The 20,763-nt window shown below is 38.2% G+C and overlaps 1 protein-coding gene across 2 annotated transcripts in view; it reads right to left on the bottom strand.

The window, feature by feature from the left end:
* LOC142337807 (putative E3 ubiquitin-protein ligase MID2) overlaps positions 1 to 20,154 on the bottom strand; it is an 85,992-nt gene extending 65,838 nt beyond the window's left edge. For both annotated transcript variants that reach the window (XM_075387334.1, XM_075387335.1), the window contains exon 1: positions 19,369 to 20,154. In XM_075387334.1, the coding sequence (XP_075243449.1) occupies positions 19,369 to 19,579 (211 nt within the window). In that variant the 5' untranslated portion in view covers positions 19,580 to 20,154. The remainder of the gene's footprint in view (positions 1 to 19,368) is intronic.
* Positions 20,155 to 20,763: the final 609 nt, after the last annotated feature.

Raw genomic sequence — 20,763 nt, 5'->3', positions numbered from 1 at the left:
GAGCAAGGTCAATCAAAGAAAAGGTCAATGAGAATAGAGCAAAGAAAACAACTAAGGCAAGTAATACATCATACTCGCAAAAATTAGGGTTTTCAATTGATTTAGTTTGCATAAAACAGCTCAAAAAATCAGCGGGGAACTAAAATAAACCGCTAGGTTAGAAAAACTAACGGATAGAATAAATCAGGGAAAGGGTTGGAACGCTAAACCAATTTCCTCACTCAAAAGCTTCATACACAAAGTTCTTTCTCTGGAGAGCCCGAAACCTTAACTACCAATTTCAAACTCAAAGGACAAGCCACTTCACTACAGGTCACATTTACTTTACAGAAAAATTCTGGCAAAACATTGAGCTGTTTTCCACCAGTCCACAAAAGGTACTTAAGGCCACCTATTTTAGGAGGTTTCCTTTAAACAAACTTCTCAAAGCCTCCCGAACATTCTTCAATAAATGTTGCATTCTCTTTAACACGTGACTTCATAGCTTAGTTTGCAGATAGTGAGAAAAAAGGATAGCTAAAAACTGCAGCTAGCGCAAAGGTAAGAGTAAGCAAAAGACAAAGATGAAGGTCAATCAAATCTGAAAAGAAAAGAATCAAAGTTAAAGAGTTTTACAAATACCACTACAGCAAAAAAATTAAGATATTATTTTCTAGCACGAGAATTAGGAACATATATAATTTATTCAGTAAGGATTTGATCATACAGAGCAGGCGTCAAAACCCTTTACCAAAATTGCTCATTCAAATGTTTCATACTTTGGGTTTCTTCTGATGGGGCTTGAACGCTCACCCTTATATTTCTCACTCAATGGAACTGCAACTGCACTACATTTCAATATTACTTACCAAAAACTTGTTGAAACATTGGAATTTTTTTGCAACGACTTTTCTGAAGACTAAATTTTTTGTCTAAAGCTTGCTTTAATTTAAACATGCTTCTCAAGAGTATCCTAAACATGTTCTTCAATAGTCCTTAAACATGCAATCGACAGGCACCTGAAACATGTACTTTTTGTACGTCAAGCAAGCCTTTTTGCAACAAAAAAAATTGGATATAGATAGAACGACCGAAGCGAAATCGAAACGAAACGAAAAAAAGAATGGAAAGAGAATTAGAAAGGAGCAAAGAAACCGCGATATAGAGATACAAACACTTAACTTGACGGAATTCGATCTTGCAAACTCCAGCATTCTAGCGATAGGCATTCAGCATTCCTCAATGTCGCCTCATTAGTAATTATCTCTAAAAACATCTCTCAAAATGACACCAAAATCCAAGCACTTAAAAACTGCATGCAATCTGCAGCGACAGTGGACAGCTGTATTTGATTTAATTTTTACTAGCATTTTTTACTAGAAAATTCTTAATAGCATTTCTATAATAACAAACATAAAACGACGAACGTAACTAAAATTGTTCTCAAACGACAGGCGGCACATTAGTCTAGATACTTTTTATGGGAGCAAAAAACTCGAGGAGGGGTTCTGACGACGGACCTCTGATGTAAGACACGGAAGCGTGAACCACTTGGCCATCAGAGTCTTGTGATTGCTAAAGCTAAAATAGCTTTTCTCTTAGCAGCAGAAATATGAAAAAAAAACATTTGAGAAATTAAATCGAAAGACCAAAACGGTCAAGCAAAAATTTGGAATAAGACACACATTTAAAATAATTGCTTCAAACTTCGTTCGAGAGCAATTAAATACAAAATTAACTCAAGATGAATTAATCGAGATGAAGCTTATCTAAGAAGTTCAGTGAACAATCAGACAAAGATCAAACACACGTAAATTAAAAGATAAGTTCTATTACTTATTTTTTAAATTTACGTAACCATTACTATGCCGACTATTTAGAGCGATCCGTGCAGAGAGATTTTAAACAGTGTTTGTCGCTTAAAACAACTTATATTTTGAAAGTGCAGCAAATTTTGTCCTCAGCTTCAAGGAATGATGTTTTCTTGGTTATTTTCTTTTGACATGTCATATCGCGATTAAACGCCTATATTTTTACTTTGAGAAATAGAATTAATCTGGATGAAGCAGATACTGATCCTAGATTCTCAACTCATCCCCGTTCGTTTCTGGAATTGTTGAAATCTTGTGCAATATCTTTCATATTTTGTAACTACTGAAAAATGATTCTGGGTAATTTTGTCAAACTACTTTAGAATTGATACTGTTAAAGTTGTTTCGATTTCAGTAGTATTTTTGGTTATTTGTTTCTTAAAGTTGTGTTTGTTGACTTTGAAATATTTTTGGGAGTGAAAAGCTTTTGAATCTTTTAAAATTAAAAACCAATAATAGCTGAACACAATAATACATTTTGCATGCATGTAAGTTGTAAAATTTTTCCACTAAAATTCTGATTAAAATTATTCTAAAATTTTATATAACCAATAAGAAATACTTGGAGTTGATCAGGCTATGACCGTCTCTGGTTCTCATCGACGCTTATGTGATAAAACTTAAATAGGTTAACCTTTGTGATAACCTTTTCCGTAGTGCGCCTATTCTGTCTACTTTTGTTACTTGTTGTGCTAATTACCGTTGCTATTATTAGGCATATTCCGTACGGGCATTATATATATATTGGCTATCAATTTGAAGTCATAAAGAAGCAAGTTATTGTTGCGAGCGTTATGTTAATAAAAGAATAAGTAAGACGTACAATTAGATGCATGGGCCGGCAATCGTGCTTCTTTTATTTCTTCAGACTATAATTAAAAAGATGTTAAGATGGAACAATACAATTTATTCAAAAGAGTATAAGGGATGATTCCCCTTACAGTATTTAGCAGTTACAAAGAGAGACTAAGTAATCAAATAATTGTGTCCGTGTTAATCATAAAAAATGTGTAGTTAAGTTGAAGGCAATATCGAGTAGTATCTTTCTCTAACTCTCTAAGCGTGCCTGTCATCTTCTGTAGTAGTATATCTATACTCAACTAAAATATAAAAGTTAATCAGTTCCCAGTTTCTTTCTCGGCCAATAGAAATAGTTTTCGTCATTATTGCGTTATTCTATTTTTATCTGCTCTTCCTTCTTTATTGTGAATAAAATATAAAAATATGTGTAAGCAAATGACACTACCGGACTTAGGAAAATTTTGTATACAATATATAGTTTGATTCGTTTAAGCCACTCATCGTCATTTGTTTATTGTTTTTGGATTGCCGTCCTTTTTCTGGAAAACTTTTGGGTTTTGATTTTTTTCGTTTTTCTAGATGACACTATACTCAGGGGCACTGGTCTCCTGGTCAAAATCTGTAAACTTCGAGCCTTTGTCTGTTGGCAGAGTTTGTAGTTGTACTTGTTGGTTTCTCAATGTAGCTAATTGTGGTTAGACAAAGGAAGAAATAGGGTTTACCGGGGCGTGAATACTGGCCATGTCGTCTTTCAAAGCGGTTGCTCTAGAAATTGGGAGTACAAACGTTTCCTTCCACAAGGGGCAGTCTGGGTGTTTCTTCAAATAATTGTAGTCGTCTTGATCGATCACCATCATGGGTTTGGAGAACATTGTCCTCCCTCTGAACTGAGACCTAAAAGGAAATTTAGTGTGAACTTGTAAGTATTTAGTGTATGCATGGGTTATCAGAGTATGAAGTATAAATGCAAAAACTGCAGAGAAAATCCATAGAACAATTTGTCTAAAAGTCAGATGATGGAAAATTATCCGAAAATTGGGGTCTGATTGTTTGAAGTGTATATGCGGTCTCCATTGCTATGGCTGACAGTTCCGCCTCGTTGAATGATGGCGTTGGTAATTTTGATAGTTTTTTCCTGATTTTCTTCATCATTTCTTCCTTTGCTGCATTTATTGTGGGCATATGGGGTAACTCTGTCAGCTGAGGTATTTCAGTGAAAATGCGTTTCAGTGGATCGGACAGTTTTAAATCTATCCGTATTGGCGGTATTCGTTTGCAGGCAGATAAATCTGATGTAATTTTTATGTTTGGTCCAGATAGGGTATGTCCGCATTCTAAAATAAATATGCATGAGACATCCTTTGTGATTTTTCGTTCGAGCAACTTGACCTGGGTATTCAGACGGAATTGATTCCGTTAGTTGGTAATTAGACGTAAAAGACGTTATTAGCCATACGCCATGTCCTAAGTTTTCTGCTTTTTCGTACATTGGTAGTTGAAGTGATTTAATATTGCAGTTTTTCACAAGTGCATGGGTGTCGCGGTATATAAGTGAGCTGAGACATGTGGTTTTTCTCTATGGGGAAACCATTCGTACAGATATCTATGGCCGGTGACCCAACACAAGTATCAAGTTGCTCTTTCGTCAAGAGTACTTGGTTGTCGCCTTGTTGAGCTAAATATTCTGTTTCAATACCCCAGATAGTTGCCATACCTGGGTTATTTTCATCCGGCATTGAAATCGGCGTAGCCTTAAAGACTGTCATTTCTGTTTCGACTGAGGCGAGTGGTATTGAAACTTGGAAAACTAGGCCAATGTCGGTTGTTTCGACTCTTTGGAGAAGTTGGGTTTCGTAGTAAGTGAGTATTTGCTTTGGTGGAATCGCTAAAGTTAGCTTCTGTCCGTTGTTCACGAGTTCATCAGATATATCTAGCAAGATACTCTCAAAGTCTTCTTTTGGTAATAGCGCCATTGGGATTCTTTTATTTGTCATTGTTGTTATGCTGTTAAGGATTGTAATGCGATACGCATACGCTGCCCATCTGTAAGCCTTGATGTTGTTGTAAAGGGTTAATAGCATTGAGACCAAGTTTGTTTCAATGTGAAGACGTTGGTCACGAACATATAGAAATTTTTGACATTCTTCTACCAATCTTGTTCTGTTTATCAGTGCTTCAAATTTGGTGTCGATAATTTCGACGTTCAAATTGACTGTGTTTGCAATTTCTTGTTGCGTCTTTTTGAGGTCACGAAGTTCAGATCCAACTAAATAGAATTTTTCATTGGTTTTGCAAAGTTGTTTTGGCCCAAGCATCCTTCAATGATTCGAAGTTCTGGGCAAGTATTTTAAGATTTTCTTTTTCTTTTGCTTGTTTTCCACAACCACCAAGAAAAGACTTAAAGGCGCATCCGAGTGCGGAGCCTGTTCCTAGGCCTGCTGCTAAAGATCCAACAGTGAGCGCAGCAATTGCTCCGAGACCAATTGCTCTCCTGCTTCGGCCTGACGTTGCTCCGTATGTATCTATGGGGTTCACTCTCGATGAGACAACCTCGTGGATTTCGTCGCGTATGTTAGTGACATCATCCATGGCTTTTCGATGTTCTGCTCTGACCAAATCTAGCAATGTATCGTATTTGAAATGATCTGTGTCATTTAAAGCAGAATGTAGAAAACAATTAACCTTTTCTTGTCCAAAGGTGATACAGCATAGTTGAAATTTGTTCAATTTGTTCTGTTATATTTTCCCCATTTAATGTAGTGTTGTAACTGGGAAATGGAACTCCGAAATCGACGTTAATATATTTATCGGCCATTAGTACTTGTTTGACTGGGGTAAAATATATTCCGGAATTATCTATTTCGTGTTCTGGCCAAACAGGTCTGGTTTCTTCTAACTCATTAGAGGTTGGACGAAGTTCTCCCATAAGGAGGAAAAGTATTGTCAATATTTGGACTTTTTCTATTTTTAAAGTCATTTTATGTTGCTCTTTGTGTTTTCTCTGATGAACTGGGAGCCTAGGAGTCAATTCATTGAGAATTTAAGCAAACAAACTCTTTTTACCTGTTTGTTTATTCTGACATATGTTCTTCTTCTTCTTCTTCTGAGAAGGCTGAATCGGCTGATGTTGAGTCGGAACTTAAGACTTCGCGAGGCAGCCGGATTGATATGGGGTCCGGCACAAAAAATCTGGGGTCGACAATTGGCTGTAGTATGTTGCTTGTTATTTCCAACTCGTCGTCTTCATAGTCGTCTAGGACTACTGGCAAGCTTTTCGCTAGAGCAAAGCCACTTGAGTAGATGCGGAAGAAAAATGCGTCTCCCAAATAAGTGTAATATTCAGCCTCGTCTGTTGTTGCTTGTGGATTGCAAGCAAGACAAGACCAAGTTTGATTATATGTTAGATGGCGAGCGTAGTGTATATTCTCAAAATATTGATAAGTTGACTGAAGGAAGGAAGGAATTGATTGAAGTTTACGTAGGAAGAGATCGGGCATAAGATTACTGTGCGCTGCGCAAAATTAACAATAATTTCTAACGGGCATTTCGTTTTTAAAGGGTGTTTCCGATAAATGAATTGCTTAAATTTTAGGGAATAAATTTTTGCCTATTGAAAGAGTATTTGACTGAGCGGCCAATGGGATTGAAAGGAGTAATTGAGTTCTGTTAACTTTAGCTCTGACGATATTGAGGTCAGAGTACTGATATAATCTCATCCAACCTGGTGGTTAATTAAATTCTTTTTTGTTCCGGGATAATTTCCCTGCCTGCTTTGTGATAAGGAAGGGGGATTGGAGAGTGATAGTTAATTAAAATGCTTTTAGTTGCTAATACTTTGCAATTTTTCCCTCCTTTTTGTTTTGAGTGACTTCCATGATTTAATTTAAATTCAATTAATTTTTTGTTAGCTTTCATCCGACTTTCCTCAGTCCGCCTGGGAAAATCGTCTCTTCGACGGGGGAAAAATTTGGCTTCAGGTGTCCTGTTTTGTTATTTGAGGGCTGTAGGAGTCTGGTTGTCTGCCCTGAGTGGAGTCTGATGCGATAACTGTCTGGGAAAGATTGATGTTATCTTAATTGATTTGAGAAGGTTTTTCTGTTTCCACAGACTATGAGTAAGAACGGAAGTGTTTTCCTTTAACGGCTTTTAAAGAGTGATTCATTAACCTTGAAGTAGTCTGTTTGATAATGATTGTTTAATAAAAAGATTTGTTTCAGATCAAATGGACCCTCATTTGTACTTTGCCATTATTTATCAGTTGCAGGATGAGCGCAATCGCTCCGAACTAACAACTACGGACATGAGAGTCCGTTTCCGGAGACGATTGGAAAATTGTACCCTCAGCATCGATGATCTGCCTCTCTTCGATGGTCAATTGATACCACTTCCAAGCAAGATTGATTGGATTGTTGAGGATCAGCACGTGACGGAAGACCGGACGCACACATCAAAGAAGAAGGAGCAGGACATCGTCTCTGTTGAGTGCAACTGGTCTAGCAATCCCCAAGTTCTGTGGTGGCTTCGAGTGGTTTGTGCGCAGGTATTGAATGTTATATAGGTCTTTCTCACCCAATGCGAGGGGAGATAAGATCTGCTGTTGTTGTGTTATCTTTACCTGATGTAGTGGGGAGGGTAACACAATTATGTAGTGAAAATTAGGAAAAATTGATTGCATTTGTTTTCATCCAATGAGCGGAGGAAACTATTGCTCAGAGTTTGTATCCATAGTTGCCACGTGTTTTGCTTGCAGCTACATTCATCAGTGCATACCGTGCTTCATTCGGGACAATTCAAGCTTTCGTCCTCGCTGCTACAGCGTTCCAAAAGAGACAAGGATTGCGTTGTGTCAGCGTTTCGGAGTGCAGTTCTGGCGCTGTACCGTCCTGGAGGAACGAGCGGTGGTGACACTGGGCGTTCCCGAATGGAGGAATGTGAGGCTGGATAACGCGGAGGGCAATGGGGAATGTGTTATTTTCTTGTTCTTCCACTTAACTGGTTTTGATTCCGGTAAAGAACATTCGTTAGAATGTTTTAAGTTAGGGTTACTTAGTGTTAAAATGTTCTCTTTGCTAGATTGCTCTCGTTCTGATCGTGACTGTAAGGTTATTCGTCAATACATTGAGAGAGAGATGAAAACTGAAATGTTTAAATCTCTCTGCCGGGATACTATTGACCAAAACGTCAATGAGTTCATGGTTGGCTATGAGATGCAGTACCGGGGACGTGGTGGCTCTGAGCAGTGGGTAAATGGAATACTGTGCTAGTTAATTTTTTCTTCGGATTATCACTTTCTCTAATGTTGTTGCTTTTAGTTTCTTGGGATTGCTTATGCCACTGGCGTAGATGTACTGGTATACTGGCAATACGCACAAGGAGGTGCCTGGGTGAAATATCCCCATAAGCGAAATTCCACGAATGGCGCAGCCTTCGTTTCTCATAAAGTATATCAAGAAATAGGGAACCGGTGTCCGCATCATTGTGAGCCGCTTCTGGAGCTGCCGACTGGCAGGTACTAGCTGCTTATTGCAATGAGCAAAGGCTCAGGTTTTGTTTTACTTTGGTTTTTTTTCCTCAATTTGTTTTTCTGCTTTACAGTGAGGACAGATCGTTTGCTGCCTCCAAATGTATATCTGCTGTTGAGCGACGAAACCCAGCAAAACGAGCCGCAAAACCAGTCACCTTCAAAGAGAAGAAGCAGAAAAAACATTAAATTGAACAGTAAGTAAAGTTATGTAATGTAATTTGTTGTATTTATTGTTGTTGCTACTTTGTGTCTTGTGATATTGTGCGTTAACGCAATGTTTTCTGCTCTGAAGGAAGCAACGTACTGGCACCTTGATAATGTGACCAGTATTGAACTTGTTGGGGAGGGGATAGCGTTTTTCTAGTGGCAGTGGCTGCTTCGTATGTAATTCAGTCTGAGATCAACAATTTTATTTTTGCAACTATTTCTTGAATTTTTTTGGTGTCTTTTTAGAGTGTTTGGCCACCTTGAATCTTACTTAGAACTAATGGATGTTATATAATATGATGCAGCATTGATTGTTGTATTGTTCTAGCGTGGTTAAATTTTTTTGAAATGTTGGTTTTTTCGATATTTTCGTAGTTTTCTCGTGCGCTAGGGTAACGTTTTCGTATTGTTTTTGAGTAGGGGAGAGGATCCACTGCTTTTTTCGGTTCTACGGTAATGCCTATTGCTGCTTACTACAGCAGAGCTAATAGAAGTAGGTTGTATGGGTTTTTGTTGCTTTATGGCATTTTATGTTGGAGAGATTATGTTTCCGTCGCGATTTTTACTCATTTTTCCGCCGTTTTGAGTGCATTCTTCAGTTTATTTGCTTGCTTTTCATTGCTAGGTTTGTACAATTGGTTGCTAATGACCTTTCGACGGAGGCAGAGTAGTTTTTAAGGGCCATTTACCGTTTTGGACTTGTAGGTGTTCCGGAAAATGGCTGTTTGGTGTTCAGCACTTAGGCGGATAATTTAGCGACGGTTGGGCAACTTTGAAAAAATTTCGATTTTCTAAATTTTTTTTCCTAGACCTCAAGATCCGGCTATTTTGGTACCCATATGGTTTATCTGGGACTGTACTAGCGGTATTTTTGACTCCAGCCACTTTTTCCGAAGGCTAGTTGAGGTCGTTATAGGCTTGTTGTTGAATTTTTCGATTTGGCGTCCCGCAGAGAATGTTCAAGAGTGGGAATTGGTATTTGAATGTTCCCCAGGACACGTTTAGTTAGTTTGTGCCTACAGTTTGTCTGCAAAGGCGCCTAGGATGTCAATTTTTCGATCTTTTGACATTTTTTCTGGACTTTTGGTAGGATTTTGATTCGGTTTTTCTGTATTGTCACTAGTTTTCGGGTTTATTAACAATTTTTCGATCTTCGGAGTTGCTTCTACTGCTCTCTACTGTTAGAACGGATGCAGTAGAGTTGTTGTCGGTTATAAAAAGTTTATTAACGTAAGTTTTTTCATAGATTGTCCAGGAAGCTGTTCTTTTGTTGTAATGTTTTAAGGATTCTAACGTTTTTTTCTGATTTCAAGTGTTTGTGCTTGTTTCAGTTGTGCCGTTGGCTGTGGCGTAATTAAATCTTTACCGTCTAGGCATGCGGGTTGCGTCATGATGTATAGGGTTGTTAAAGAACTCCGTTCGACTACGGATGCGGGACGAAGTCCGACGGGGTGGCAAAGGAGGTGTATCGGGATTTCCATTGATTCCCATTGTTTGAGGTCTGTTGTGAGTAACTAGGCTTGCCGGGTGGCACACCAAAGGTGGCCTAGCATAAAAAGGGGCAAACATTGGGGATTTGTGGAGAGTTGGTTGTGTATAAGTGAAAGGTTGGCCAGGACTATTTTGGTGATTATTTCTTGAACCGAGTTGTTCTGGAACTCTGATTACTTCCGGTTGTCTAAATGGTGGTCTAATTGGTCCCTGGTTTTCAACTATAAACACTTCTGAATTCTCGGTTTGTGTTGGTGATATATTCGGTGACGCAGTCATGCTCCTTTGTGTTAATTGGGGAGGTGCAGTTGGTGGAGTGAAAAAATGACTGTCGTCCAAGTTGTAGTTAGTTTCGACTGGTTTTTTGGGCCTTGATTTTGTTGGGCTACTTAATGACGTTGAAGTACAAAGAGTTTCTTCTGTTTGTATTGTTAAAAGATGAGTTAGGAGCCAATATGGGGGAATTTTCATTAGTCGGTTATGCGGGTGGCTATTGCTCAGCTTCCCTTCGCCGTGGAAATGGAAGTTGGAAGGTAACTGTAGGCGTCTGGTCAGCATGGGGCATTCGCGCGAAAGAGAAAAAGCCAAGACGGTCAATTTTCTGATCCATGAGTTCAGTTTCGTTGGCATCTTTCTCAATTGATGGATCACAGCTGAAATTTTTTGGATCAATTATTTCAAGGTCGTTTATTTGGTGCTGTGGTTTGATCGGACGTAATCAAAAGCGGTGTGCAATTTGTGTATGGTTTGTTCCCACTTTGCGGATCAGATAGTTAGAATCGGTCAGAGCTCTCTCAACTTGATATACTAACTGAAATTTGCATTTTAATCCCTTCATTTTTTCTGATAGTGTATTAAAAAGTGGGTGTAGAAGTGAGCAACAAATTTTAGGTCGTAGTGGTTGTGCCCTTGCTTTCCTATCAAAGTATTCACAATACTTGTGATACGACGAAGTTGTTGCTCCCCAGATGCTGGCCTCAAATGTTTCTAGTGCATACACTGTTGCCAGAAATTCCTTGCAGTACATTGATAGCTTCAACTGATTTGGGGTAAAAAGTCTTGATCCGAAAGACACGGGAGCATAGTTTTTTATTTTCTTTCCTGCTTGGTTCTCACAAAAGTCTTCAATAAGTAGTACATATATTGCAGCATAATGACTTGCGTCAGCCAGAATTATGTACTGTAGATCTTTTTAAGCTATCCTGAGAGTACGTTCACAAGCCTTTTTGAGCGAAAAGATTATTTCCTCTAATGCTTTTTCATCCTCGTGTGTTATGATAATTGCGTTGTCATTCCGGAGCAATGAATAAAATGGGCAAAGCTGATTTGTTAAGTTCGGTATGTAACTCTTTAAGAATTGTACAAATCCGATCAGTCGGCGGATTTGCTTAAGGGTTTTCGGCATCTTCAGATTTTTCAAAAAGTTGTTTACGCTTTCTTTGTTTGGAGTAGAGCGTTGCTGGTTTATTGTGTGGCCCAAGAAGTCGATGGTTTTTACGCTAAATTGGCATTTTTCCATTGATAATCGTAATCCTGCATTGCGGACGCATTTAAATATCTCTCAAACTTTTTATCAGCTCTTCTCCGCTGTTGGCGCCTGCTCCGATGTCGTCAAAAAATGAATAACACTTATCCGATGCAATGCATCTTTCCAAATGGTGTCGAGTGCAGGAACTGAAAATTGTTGGTGAACGGCTTAGGCCTTGTGTTAGGCGTTTACATGCCCAGGTTCGTGAGCCACAATTAAATGCAAGAAGTACACTTAATTCATCAGCCATTCCAATAGAAAAATAGACTTGACTACAATCAAGTTTTGCAAAAATACTCTTATTTGCTAGGTGCTGTCCAGCATCTGTCATTGTAGCGACGGGGGAATTGTTGTTAATATAATCGTGTCGTAGGAGGAAGTTGGTTTTTCGCAAGTCAATTAAAATTCTTAACATTGCGTTTGGTTTTCTCTTTGCAAATATTGGGCTGGAGTATTTTGAGTAGGGCAGAGTTGTTACAATGTCGAAGTATTGCATGAGGGCTAGCTCTACAAGTAAATCTTCTCGCAAATGAACTGGTGTCTGTGGATTGGGAGCATAGATTGGGATATTACTTTCAGGAGTTAATTTTGCCTTGAAGCTGGTGTTCAGCCCGACGTCAAATCGATGTCTGGCAAAAATGTCGTGAAATTCTACAAGGAGGTCTTCCATCTTGCGTTTTTCCTTTTCGCTGAAGTTATTTTGGCTCCAATTAAATTTTGTTAAAAATTCTAGTCGTTCTTGTTCGGAACGTTTTGGGTCCAGTTCTTGTTTCAGTTTGAAGTCACAGAGCGAATCGTAATTTCGGCGCTCGATTTTGTTTAATCGTGATGGGTCTTTAAACGTCTCAGGAGTTGGAAACCAAAGTTTCTCCGGGTGTTGTGGCTTACTTGCGTTGGTTTTGTTTTTGATTTCAATTAAGTTCTGTAAATTGTTCTGTAGCTCTTCTGACTGTAAAACAGCTGGTTCAAGTGGGACTAGGTATTCCGCTTGTTCAGGAGAGTAATTTAAACGTTGCTACTTTTGTTTTTGCAGGTATGGTTATCATATAAGGTTGTAAGTTGATTGCTGCAATTGTTGTTAGTCCATTTTCATCAAAACGGCTAAGTGACTATGTAATACACAGCCCTGTCTTTCCTTCAAACTTGATTGAAGGCTCAACAATTCCAGTTTTGTTTCTCATTTTTGGGTGATTAGTTGAGTCGCATTGTATCATCTCTTGGCAGTCTGGTGGAATTGTAAGTTTCATCGCTGTGTACAGAGCAAGAGGTTTTTTTGGTGTTCGGCAATGAGTTCTGTGTGTTGAATCGAAGCTCTAGGGCACCAAATGGCTCTCTTCCGTGAAAAATAAAAGATGATGTGCTTCCTATAGAAGCATGGTACCTAGTATTGTGAGCGTAAGCCGCTGGTGTTGCTAACTGCGGCCACTGTCGTGTATTAAGGTTTTCGTAAATTCAAAGATACTTTTTCAAAGGTCCGTGAGCTCTTTCTAACAGTCCAATTGTTTGTGCGTGCTTAACAGAAGCATTCTCAATTTTGATTTCCAGCATTAGTGCAAGCTCTTTAATTAGGTTACTTGTAAAGACAGAACCTTTGTCACATAATATGCTTCGTGGAATGTAGGAATGTTGAAGGAATAAACCTGTTAAGTGTCTGGCTACAGTGCTGGCGTCGGGGTGCTTTATTGGGATTGTAAAAAGGTACTTAGAGAACACATCAATTGCCGACAAGATTTATTTGTACCCTTTGCATTCAGGCAGTTTTCCTACTATGTCAACTTGCATCATGTCCTCAGGATAGAATTGTAGCGCCGAAACAGGTTGAAGAGAGGGTCTCTGTGATGTAAGTTTGGCATTTTTGGCTTGGTGACAAGTTGTGCAATTACTGATGTAGTCGCGAATGCCCTCTTGATATCCAGGAAAGTAGAATCCTTTACGTAATTCTACTAGAGTGTTTGAGATTCCTTGGTGACCTTTTTGTATTGAATTATGGAGGCGATATATTAGCTCAACCCTCAAGTACTTTGGTACACATAATTGTTAAGTGTGAGATGTTGCCAATGTGATTACAGAATTGTTGATAAAGAACGTTATTGTTAACAGTTAACCTTTTAAATTGCTTACGGTATTTTTGTAAGTCGAAATTGACGTATTTCGATGTTGGTGTGCGTTTTCTTCGCAACCATGTTAGTGTCTCTGTGATATCTTTGTCTTTTCGTTGTTCTTCCTGCATATTGAGCATTGAGTACTTCTCCGAAAGATCTGGCGAGTCCAGTGGGTTGCTCAGATATAGTGCGTTGAGTGTTCGTTTTTCTTTTGTTGGAAATTTAATTGCTTCTGTAAGGATGTTCTCCTCTGTGAGAAGATGGGCTAGCGTTATTGTAAAGACTTCTGGTTTTAATGGTTCGTCTATGCACTGTTTTTCCTCATTGTGTTCCAAGTTAGCATTTGTTATTAAGGAGAGTGTGTTATCTGGTTGTTTGGGTGTGATTTCTATTTCGACATCATGAATGGGCAGTCAGTCCTTCAACTGCAATTTGAAATTAGTTTCGGTATTGACATACATTCGTGAAAGATAATCGGCCGCTGCATTCGCTCGTCCTGGTATATCGCCTAAGATGAGGTTGAAACTCATAAAATATTCCGCTTTCGACCATAAGCTAGGGGGGAGGGTCTTTGACTGAAAAAACCATGTTAGGCTTTTGTTATCTGTTAACAATATAACTGGATATTTTTTTGCTCCCCAGATGTCTGCCTCAAATGTTTCTAGTGCATACACTGTTGCCAGAAACTTCTTGCAGTACATTGATAGTTTCAAATGATTTGGGGTGAAAAGTCTTGATCCGAAAGACACGGGAGCATAGTTTTTTACTTTCTTTCCTGCTTGGTTCTCACAAGTCTTCAATAAGTAGTACATATATTGCAGCATAATGACTTGCGTCAGCCAGAATTATGTACTGTAGATCTTTTTAAGCTATCCTGAGAGTACGTTCACAAGCCTTTTTGAGCGAAAAGGTTATTTCCTAATGCTTTTTCATGCTCGTGTGTTATGATAATTGCGTTGTCATTCCGGAGCAATGAAAAAAATGGGCGAAGCTGATTTGTTAAGTTCGGTATGTAACTCTTAAAGAATTGTACAAATCCGATCAGTCGGCGGATTTGCTTAAGGGTTTTCGGCATCTTCAGATTTTTCAAAAAGTTGTTTACGTTTTCTTTGTTTGGAGTAGAGCGTTGCTGGTTTATTGTGTGGCCCAAGAAGTCGATGGTTTTTACGCTAAATTGGCATTTTTCCATTGATAATCGTAATCCTGCATTGCGGACGCATTTAAATATCTCTCAAGTTTTTTATCAGCTCTTCTCCGCTGTTTGCGCCTGCTCCGATGTCGTCAAAAAATGAATAACACTTATCCGTTGCAATGCATCTTTCCAAATCGTGTCGAATGCAGGAAATGAAAATTGTTGGTGAACGGCTTAGGCCTTGTGCTAGGCGTTTAAATGCCCAGGTTCGTGAGCCACAATTAAATGGAAGAAGTTGTACACTTAATTCATCAGCCATTCCAATAGAAAAATAGGCTTGACTACAATCAAGTTTTGCAAAATTACTCTTATTTGCTAGGTGCTGTCCAGCATCTGTCAGTGTATCGACGGGCAAATTGTTGTTACTATAATCGTGTCGTAGGAGGAAGTTGGTTTTTCGCAAGTCAATTAAAATTCTTAACATTGCGTTTGGTTTTCTCTTTGCAAATATTGGGCTGGAGTATTTTGAGTAGGGCAGAGTTGTTACAATGTCGAAGTATTGCATGAGGGCTAGCTCTACAAGTAAATCTTCTCGCAAATGAACTGGTGTCTGTGGATTGGGAGCATAGATTGGCATATTATTTTCAGGAGTTAATTTTGCCTTGAAGCTGGTGTTCAGCCCGACGTCAAATCGATGTCTGGCAAAGATGTCGTGGAATTCTACAAGGTCTTCCATCTTGCGTTTTTCGTTTTCGCTGAAGTTATTTTGGCTCCAATTAAATTTTGTAAAAAATTCTAGTCGTTCTTGTTCGGAACGTTTTGGGTCCAGTTCTTGTTTCAGTTTAAAGTCACAGAGCGAATCGTAAATTCGGCGCTCGATTTTGTTTAATCGTGATGGGTCTTTACACGTCTCAGGAGTTGGAAACCAAAGTTTCTGCGGGTGTTGGGGCTTACTTGCGTTGGTTTTGTTTTTGATTTCAATTAAGTTCTGTAAATTGTTCTGTAGCTCTTCTGACTGTAAAAGAGCTGGTTCAAGTGGGACTATGTATTCAGGAGTGAGTAATTTAAACGTTGCTACTATTGTTTTTGCAGGTATGGTTATCATATAAGGTTGTACGTTGATTGCTGCAATTGTTGTTAGTCTATTTTCATCAATACGGCTAAGTGACGATGTAATACACAGCCCTGTCTTTGCTTCAAACTTGATTGAAGGCTCAACAACTCCAGTTTTGTTTCTCACTTTTGGGTGAGGTTTCTTCGCTGTGTACAGAGCAAGAGGTTTTTTTGGTGTTCGGCAATGTTGCTTTTCGCCTGCTTTGTTCTGGATCATATTTAAGTGTAGACTTAGATCTTGCGTTATCAGAATTCTGTGTTTTGCATCGATGAGAATATTATTTTTCTCAAAAAATGGTAGTCCTATTAATGTGTTTTTCAGGTTAGGGGCTATGAGAAACGGTTCGACGTATTCAATATTTGATAGGGTAAATTTTATGACCGCTGTGCTCAATATCTTCACGGGCGATCTATTTGCCACTGAGACAAACTTCTGTTGTTCCTGTTTGATTGATACGATGTTATCAGGGCTTAGTTGTTTGATTTTTTGTAATGTTTTGAAACTCATTGCGCTATGGAAAGCTCCAGTATCGAGACAAGCAATCGTGTGTGTAATTTTGTGTTATAAACGGGACATAGAAAAGAAGTGGTTTTTTTGTCGAGACGGCAATCACTTTGTTTTTCTGTCTTCACAGACGTTATGTAGAAGAAAAGTTTCCTTTTTATTTGTATTTTTTGTTTAATAGGAGTTAAATGACGTGGCTTTAGAAGTTTTTTTGGTACGTCTGGTTGCTCAAGGCTCCATGACTATTCATCATTTGAGACTGCTGATTGCAACCGGGCGGGACAAAATAGTCACTAAAATTTTCCACATTGTTTGGAATATACTCGACCGTGTTGAAACTGGCTTGTTTATTCTGTTGGTTTTGGTTACTAATGGTATTGTAAGGGAGGAACTGTGGTCTGAGATGAGGGTTTATATGCCAACATTTGGAGATCGAGTGTCCAGTCTTGTTGCAACCCTTGCATACTGGTCTATTGCGGTAAAACTGTCCTTGATTTGCAAAACGGGGTTGACCGAGTAGTGCTGGTGCAGGTGCGCGGTTATGATTGCGATTTACGAAACTTTGGTTGAAATTTTGTTGATTCCATTTATTGGGAAAGTTCTGTTTCTGAAAATTATGGTTTTTGCTGCGTCCTTGCAGATCTGATGTACTGCTTTTTGTTGCTTTGTCCATTTCGTCTATTTGTTTTTTCATTTCTTCCAATTTCTGAAGAATTTCTGATGTATCTCTCTCTGATTCGCTAAGTGCTGGCGCAACTTGATTGAACGCTGTGACGACATCATTTTCTGGCAGGAGGTTGTCGAGCATCAGTCGTATATACTTTTCACAAAGATCTTGAACTGTTGTTGTTTCTGGTTCTTGAAGTAATTTACGTTGGTGCTTCTGTGGTAGGCCTTTTATGAAGGCATCTCTTACTCGTCTTGTTCGTTCGACATTTCGATTTGCTTGCTGTACATTTTGTTCGGGGTTAGCTTCGATATCAGGGAAAGCATATAGAGCTAAGCGTTGTAATTCAGTTGAAAAATCGGCTGGTTGTTCAGTGCCTTGCTGAAATTTACGGGCATGGAATTGAATCTTGTACAATTGAGTATGATTTGCCCGGTTATATCTCTGGTAGAGCCTTTCAAGTGCCCTTTCAAGTTTTCTTGTATCTCTTCCGGCAACTGTTGATAAAAAGCTTAGGCTCCTCCCGATAAGTTCAAATGCAGGTAGTGATGCTGCATTTCTGCAGGGATGTTACCTATTTCTAGAGATGAAGCTAATTGTCTTGAAAATTTAACAATATCCTCATTGGGGGTTCCAGAAAACTTGGGCAGTGTTACGTTAGTTGGTATTCTAAGGGCATTATTTTGAACAATAACTGGAGGGACTGCCTGATTAGCATCTGCCATGATTTTAGTACTGTTTACTTAGCTCTAATAGATAAAATATCATAAAAACTTGCCTGTGTCTAGTTGTTTGAGTCGGAATGTGTCTCCGCCTCTGTCTGTGTCTTGTCAATCACTCTCGGGAACTGCTTGTCTGCTGTATTGAAGAAGGTGAGTTGTTGTTGGTATGGAGAGACCCTTCTCCGTTGAATTCTGTTCTTAATGCTCAGTCTCTTCAATTGTCTGATGACTTCAACGACTGTAACCATGTGATAACCTTTTCCGTAGTGCGCCCTTTCTGTCTACTTTTAGTATGTTACTTGTTGTGCTAATTACCGTTGCTATTATTAGGCATATTCCGTATGGGCATTATATATATTGGCTATCAATTTGAAGTCATAAAGAGGCAAGTTAATGTTGAGAGCGTTATGTTAATAAAAGAATAAGTAAGACGTACAATAGGATGCATGGGCCGGCGATCGTGCTTCTTTTATTTCTTCAGACTATAATTAAAGATATGGAACAATACAATTTATTCAAAAGAGTATAAGGGATGATTCCCCTTACAGTATTTAGCAGTTACAAAGAGACAGTATTTAGCAGTTACAAAGAGAGACTAAGTAATCAAATAATTGTGTCCGTGTTAATCATAAAAAATGTGTAGTTAAGTTGAAGGCAATATCGAGTAGTATCTTTCTCTAACTCTCTAAGCGTGCCTGTCATCTTCTGTAGTAGTATATCTATACTCAACTAAAATATAAAAGTTAATCAGTTCCCAGTTTCTTTCTCGGCCAATAGAAATAGTTTTCGTCATTATTGCGTTATTCTATTTTTATCTGCTTTTCCTTCTTTATTGTGAATAATATATAACAATATGTGTAAGCATATGACAACCTTATACTCATGACTATCGTTATTTGAGATCAAAGAATATGTAGGTTTCAAACTGAAAACCTTGCTCCTAAATTTTTCCGATCTATTAGTAAGAAAATAGCCAGATTGAGAACGGGACGGATGATCATATGCTCAAATCTAAATGTTCGTGTAGTTTTAGGTAGTTTTTAAAAAGATTTGCTTTCGGCTATTACACATGTAGTCCGGTACTGACACCATGCTCATACATAACTAAGGATTAATCCGACTAAATTTCATATTTGTTCCGATCCCACTTCAGTGGCGGGAGGGAGGGTATAAGCTCAACTGGGTATTTTGTTCAGTCAGAAATGACCGATCGATATATTCATCGTGGAATTTTGAGTGGTATAATTAGGAAGTCCGTAATGAGTATAATATCAAATTAACAAATTAAAAAGATCTGGATTTCACTTTTCCGAGGAGTTATCAAGGTTTAAAGTTTTGCATAATTCGTCTGATTTCGGTGTAGTATTTTTGTTCACATTTTCGGTGATCGTCATCCCAATTTTTCGTAAATTTTGTCATTGAAATATGTTTTGTATTGTCACTATTAAACGAGTTAATTGCTCCAACACTGATTTACTAAAGCATTTGTAAATTGCTTAGTCTTGGCATTAACTGTTGCTATTTTGTAGTCCACTGAATAATTTTTATCTAATGGCTTCCTAATTATCCAATTGGCTTCTTAAGGTGTTAAATTTGAATCGATATAGTACGTCTTGGTTGAAAGCTAATGATTGTTGTGACTTCTGAAGTTATTTGGTTTCAAAAAAATCGAGACTTTTGAAATTTGCCCATTTATAGCATACTGAACTCTAAATTCCCTCCCTACCTTCATTTTCTGTTATATCCTTTTCCGACCCATGATCCACTTTCTCATTATCAGGTTCCAATTCCACAACTGATTTCGCATTACACTGATGTTGAGCCACAACTGCATGTAGACAACCAGAACACACCGAATGCAAACATGGCAGAGTAACAGGATTTGTGAAGAGCTCTTTGCACACCACACAACTCAGTTCCAGTCTCAGTCCGTCCATAATTATTATTCCAATATTATCAACACAATGCAACCACTCCGATTGTCACTAATAAACGAGTAATAATTTCTCGAAGATACTTAGTTCCTGAAATGGCTCGACTACCATCAAAGAACAGGCACTGTATTTGTAAAAACAAGATTGCGCAGCCTCTAAACCCGAGTCGTTATAAATACAAGGACAGTGCAATTTATAACAGCTTTAAAAATTGCGAAGACCCTCCACAAACTAATCTTGAATCAAAATTAAAACTTATCAATAGAATCAAGCTTAAAACAATTTAGAACTGCGTTTTTTGTAAAAGAAAGTCATGTTGTTTCTTCCAGTCAATACGATGGAACATCGAGCCGCGTTTGTCAGGAAATTTGCTTCTGCGTTTGTCAGGAAATTTGTTTACAAAACATCTGCTTTGTTGTAGTAAAAATTCACACCGGAGGAAGTGGAAGACAGTAAATAATGGAAGCACTTAGTTGGCAAACAACAGAGATGCGTTGGCAAATTTCCCTAACAACTGGTCCCGAATTGACTTCAAGTTGTAAATTGGCCCATTTATATCTAAAAAATTTTTGAAAACTAAGCTTTTGCAATCAATTCCACTCACCGTATGCTCCAAACAGTCAGTTAAAGAAAATCAAACTCATGACTCTTTTAAATCTTTAGCGACTTGCGTACATTACACTAAATAAATTCAAATAAGAAATCAAACGGAAACAAATTTTAATAAACTCAACTATAATTTTACATCAACCATACATTATTGTTCTAAATTAAGAATTCCAATAAAGCAACTCAAAATTTAGTTTAAATTACATCAATTTTGAAAAATTTTGTTCATAAAAGCTGAATGAATGTTATGTTTAGAATCTGCCGCAAGAGAACTAACGGAAATCATAAAAATAAAAATTGCATCATAGATCAAAATAAAAAGGTTGCATCAAAATAGTCCGATCGCAAAATTGGTGCCATTTGCGTTCAGTCTGCAAAAAAGCTATGTGATGCTGAGCAAAGATTTACAAACTTGAACACACGGCAATTCGCTCTGCCCTAAGCCTTCAACAGAGCAAAGCAAGATATTTCGAACAGCGATTCTGCCTAACTAATGCAGCAATCCAAGAATAAAGACGGTAGGCATATTGTCGTATAAAACCACAGATCATTGAGATACCAAAAGAACTTGAAAAGGA

Source organism: Convolutriloba macropyga, chromosome 4, assembly GCF_964194025.1.
Source record: "Convolutriloba macropyga chromosome 4, txConMacr16.3, whole genome shotgun sequence".
In the NCBI taxonomy this organism is placed as follows: Eukaryota; Metazoa; Xenacoelomorpha; order Acoela; family Convolutidae; genus Convolutriloba; species Convolutriloba macropyga.
The sequence above is the reverse complement of the archived record's forward strand: the minus strand, read 5'-3'. Positions and strand labels throughout refer to the sequence as shown.